The sequence below is a fragment of the Humulus lupulus genome, chromosome 8, assembly GCF_963169125.1.
Source record: "Humulus lupulus chromosome 8, drHumLupu1.1, whole genome shotgun sequence".
Lineage (NCBI taxonomy): Eukaryota > Viridiplantae > Streptophyta > Magnoliopsida > Rosales > Cannabaceae > Humulus > Humulus lupulus.
Genome location: NC_084800.1, coordinates 159,388,556 through 159,393,344, shown reverse-complemented (window position 1 = coordinate 159,393,344; position 4,789 = coordinate 159,388,556). Strand labels below are relative to the sequence as shown.

The window sequence follows — 4,789 nt, the reverse complement described above, 5'->3', positions numbered from 1 at the left end:
ATATTACACTGATTTAGCAATTTTTTTTAACCAATTATATTTATTTTCCCTTTCTTTTAAAAAATAGTATGAGGTTATTTTGATGGATATAACTATATTGTTTATTGTTAGGATATGTTGCAAATATACGCTTTACTTATTTAAAAAGTATATTTAGTCTAGATAACTTTAATCTGACACGTGGAGAACCGGATGAATAGAAACAAATCTGACACCAATAGTATTTTGACAAATGTTCTGCTGTGTCTGTGTGAAATGAGCCAAGTACACGCGCCTGAAATCGAGAGTAGAGACAAAGAAACAACCAGAAATAAATAATATTATTTTATTTTATTTTTTGACAAAAACAAATAATAATATTATTAAAAAAAATAAAACATATATGTGAGAAACTATCACTTGAAATTTGGTTACAAGTTTATGCATTATCTGGATCCGAAAACAACGAAGAGAAAAATAATCAGGCAAGTCTCTGCTGTAAATTACAATTGATAAACATTTACTTTTATTTGTATAAAAGAAAAGAAACCCTTTCTTTCTCACTATCACACTATCACAGGCAGACAGTCTGGTCGGCAACGAAGCTTCACTGATTTATATCATTTTTAGTGTGTGTGCGCGTGTCGGGCACTGTGACTATACATACATAATATATATATATATATAAATATACGTATGTATTTGTTTTCTCATATATATAACCAAACTTCTCTTTTCACACATTGAACCTACTCTTCTTCACACACCCGTTTCTTCACCAGAAAGATTCTCCAGGCTTTTGATTTTAATTTTCAGGGAATTTCAATATCCTTCAGTCCTGGTAGAATTCTGCTGTCCTTTTTCTGAATAGACGGTCGTTTAGATTCCCTGAAAATGCTTTTGTTTGTTTAGACTAGAAGACCCTGTATGTGTCGAAGCTTTCTGGGTAGTCTTGTTATTCAGTATTCGATTTTCTAAGTTTAAAGGTAATCATTTATATATTTTGTTTCACGTTGTGGTTACCCTTTTGAATTTTCTTTCGTGGGTTTTGTTTGGCTTTCTGAATATTAGTCTCCTTGACGCTGATAATTTAGTAGTTATTGATTACTCTTTATAGGGAATTAAATATGGGTTTGTATGTATTTTCTGTTATGATTTCTGACATAAATTTGTTTGTTTTTTAAACTTTTGGTATGATGACAGTGTCGAGGCTTTTTGTATTTGCCTGAAGATGATCAGAGTAATGGATTCTGGAAGAGAACCAATGAGGATGGGTTTTGAAAAGTGCTTGGATCCTCAGTTATGGCACGCCTGTGCTGGTCCTCTGGTTCAAATGCCTCCCATTAACTCTAAGGTCCTTTACTTTCCTCAAGGCCACGCTGAACATGCCCAAGGAAATGTAGATTTTGGGAATTCTAGAATCCCTTCACACATTCTTTGTAAGGTATCTGCCATAAAATTCATGGCAGATCCTGAAACGGATGAGGTTTATGCAAAAATGGGGTTGACTCCTTTGAGGGATAACAGTGATTTTGATGTTGATGATGAAGGGTATCTGGGAAACAATGGAATTGAGAATCCTGAGAAACCCAAATCTTTTGCCAAGACTTTAACACAATCTGATGCTAACAATGGGGGTGGTTTCTCTGTCCCTCGTTACTGTGCTGAGACTATCTTTCCACCTTTGGATCTTTCAGCTGTGCCTCCTGTTCAGAACATTCTGGCTAAGGATGTTCATGGCGAGACTTGGAAGTTTAGACATATCTATAGAGGTACCCCTCGGCGGCACCTTTTGACAACTGGTTGGAGTAATTTTGTGAACCAGAAGAAGCTTGTTGCTGGTGATTCGATTGTGTTCTTGAGGGCTGATAATGGGGATCTCTGTGTTGGAATAAGGAGGGCTAAGAAGGGGATTGGTTGTGGACATGAATACCCTTCTGTTTGGAATCCTTTAGTCGGAAATTATGGTTCTCAATATGAGAATAGAGTGATGGGAAAAAGTGGTATCAGGGATTCGAGGGGAAAAGTGAAAGCTGAATCTGTTGTTGAAGCTGCAACTCTTGCAGCCAGGGGACAGCCATTTGAAGTAGTATACTATCCGCGGGCAAGCACCCCGGAGTTTTGTGTTAGAGCCCCGGCTGTAAGGGCTGCAATGCAAATCAGGTGGTGCTCAGGGATGCGGTTCAAGATGCCTTTTGAGACTGAGGATTCTTCTCGAATTAGCTGGTTCATGGGTACTATTTCTGCTGCTCAGATTGACAATCCAATCCATTGGCCTGATTCTCCGTGGCGTCTTTTACAGGTTAGTATTGTTTTACTTCTGTTAGGACTGGACTAGACTTTGTCTCTTTGCTAGGTAGTGCTGTGTGGTACAATGGACGTTGTCCTTCTTTTGATAAATGCGTAAAGTTCAGTTTTAGAAAGATGTTTGCCCCTAATTTAGATCAGTAAACTTTTGAAACATATACGAAGATGACCTTTTTCTACTCCATTTAATACAAATGACAGTTAGTACAGGACAGGTGAACTTTGTATCTGAGTTTATATCATCTTAGTCGGTAGTAGCTAATCATTTCAATCAATCATTAGGCATTAGGTAGTTCTATAGTCTTGGCAACTTTGACATATTCTATTAGACAGGTTTTGACTGGTTTGAGTTACTGAAAGAAAATTTTAATTCATTTTTTTAGGTGACATGGGATGAACCAGATTTACTCCAGAATGTGAAATGTGTTAATCCGTGGTTGGTCGAACTGGTCTCAAGCATTCCCGCCATGCATCCATTCTCACCACCAAGAAAGAAGTTGCGGCTTCCACAGAACCCAGATTTTGCTCTTGTTAGCCATCCTATGCCATTACTCCCCACCAACTTCCTCAACTCCAACACCCCTTTTCATTGTATTCAAGGCGATTTTCCTGCAGGCATACAGGGAGCCAGGCATGCTCAATTTGGGCCATATCCAGTGGAACTCCACCGAAATGAACTGCAGCAGGGAATGCATCCACTTGGTCTTCGGCAGTTGGATATCGCTGATCCTCTTCGAAATCCTGGTGGTGATTTCATGAAAAGCACTGAGAACAGTGGGAATATTTCTTGCTGGCTGAAAATGGGGCATCCCAATCAAAGCTTGAAGGCAAATGAGGAAATGAAGACACCTCACTTATTATTGTTTGGACAGGTTATACTGACTGAAGAGCAGCTCTCCAAGAGTTCCTCTGGTGAAAACAGTTCATCTGAGGGGAATTTAGAGAAGACAACAAATCATTCTGATAATGGTTCTGGTTCAACAGTGAACTCATCTGATGGAAGGTCACCCTGGTACAAGGATCATCACGATCAGAGAAGTGAGCTTCATGGTTTGGAGACTGGCCACTGCAAGGTGTTCATTGAATCAGATGACGTGGGAAGGACCCTTGATCTTTCTCTTCTTGGTTCATATCAAGAATTGTACAGAAAGCTGGGTGACATGTTTGGTTTAGAAGAAGGTTCAGGGATTTTTAAAAATCTTCTATATCTGGACGCAGCAGGTTCTGTTAAACAAACCGGAGAGGAACCCTTCAGGTAGTTATGCAAAATAATTTTATTTTCTGGTTCAAAACTTGTTTAACTTACAATCTTATTCACTTTCAGATTTACATTATTGAGGCCTTATGGTGAAGATTCTAATAGTTTTGCTTTGTGCTGTTTCTTTTGTGGCAGTGAGTTTTTGAAGTCAGTAAGAAGGCTAACCATCCACACGGATCCCAGGCAGTGAAACTTTAGGAACATATGAGAAACTCTCCTTTGAATTGTACAGCTGAAATGACTAAGTTTTTATTTCATGTTTTCCCCCCAACAATTTGTGGGATAAGATCGACTTGTTTTATTTTGGATGATGATTTAACTTTCCAGGAAAACAGAGTTCATGTTTTTTCTTTAAACAACTTCCTGCCTCTAATGTTGTGTTATGTAAATATTTTTATGTTTTCTGTCAACACAAAAAGAACCAACTAGCCTTTTTGCCTATTTCTGGTTATGGTAAGTAACTTGTTAGTCGTTTGAGATTCGAGAAACACAATAGCTTCTTCTCTCATTCTTTTCACTTTGCTTCAGCCACACGCTATTATATTATATTAACAATCCCGAAGGCAACAGTTGCTTCTTTCTCTCATTCTTTTCCATTTGGAAGTGCATAAGCACTTGGAAACGAATAGAAATAAAACTATGACACCTATATATTGTACTCCTAGTTTTGGAATATTATTTTATTTATGTAAATTATAAAACATTTTTTCAGTAATACAATTAGGATTACATGCATCAAATCAAGTCTCATCACAGGAAAATGAATAAATAGTTTAAACTATACAGAATAAATGTCATTGGACATCTTAGTCAGTGTTATATTTCTGAAGACACTAAGGAAAAATATGAATGAAATCACATATATACGCATGCTTTCTGTAATGATTTTTAAAATCACCGGAATTGTGCATTCATTTGGGTGTGTAAGAACCTACCAATATAAACATATTGAAGAAGTTTAGAGTCTGAGGTCATAGCACCTATATCAAGACCCTTGTATCTGTTACTTGACTTTTCTCTGGTCTACTCAACTCAACTAATCACAAACTTTTGTCTTGTTTTAAAAGTGAACCCAATATATCTGGATAATTAAATTTCCAAACCTTTTGGTCGCTCTAGGATCTGCTTATTTTTATTGAATATATATATATATACATATATAAATACATATAATACTTTATCTCTTGGGCAATTTTCTGGTTCCAAATTTTCAACCAGTCTTGACCTTATGATATTGCCGCAAAT

At 37.0% G+C, this 4,789-nt stretch overlaps 1 protein-coding gene across 2 annotated transcripts; it reads left to right on the top strand.

Moving 5' to 3' along the window:
- Positions 1 to 366: 366 nt before the first annotated feature.
- Positions 367 to 3,985, top strand: LOC133798586 (auxin response factor 16-like). Of its 2 annotated transcripts, none has more exons than XM_062236959.1 (4): positions 367 to 464; positions 1,183 to 2,281; positions 2,670 to 3,541; positions 3,680 to 3,985. In XM_062236959.1, exons 1-4 carry the CDS (start codon positions 421 to 423, stop codon positions 3,732 to 3,734), a joined length of 2,070 nt encoding a protein of 689 aa, XP_062092943.1. In that variant the 5' UTR covers positions 367 to 420; the 3' UTR covers positions 3,735 to 3,985. The 2 variants fall into 2 exon arrangements, with proteins under 2 accessions (XP_062092943.1, XP_062092944.1); XM_062236960.1 differs by lacking the exon at positions 367 to 464 and adding an exon at positions 544 to 965.
- Positions 3,986 to 4,789: the final 804 nt, after the last annotated feature.

What these genes read in the sequence shown, in the direction of transcription:
- LOC133798586 (XM_062236959.1), top strand. Translation starts at nt 421, where the DNA reads ATGCATTATCTGGATCCGAAAACAACGAAGAGAAAAATAATCAG. An exon ending in ACGAAGAGAAAAATAATCAG is followed by an intron (nt 465 to 1,182) that starts GCAAGTCTCTGC and finishes GTATGATGACAG; the next exon opens with TGTCGAGGCTTTTTGTATTT. An exon ending in CTCCGTGGCGTCTTTTACAG is followed by an intron (nt 2,282 to 2,669) that starts GTTAGTATTGTT and finishes TCATTTTTTTAG; the next exon opens with GTGACATGGGATGAACCAGA.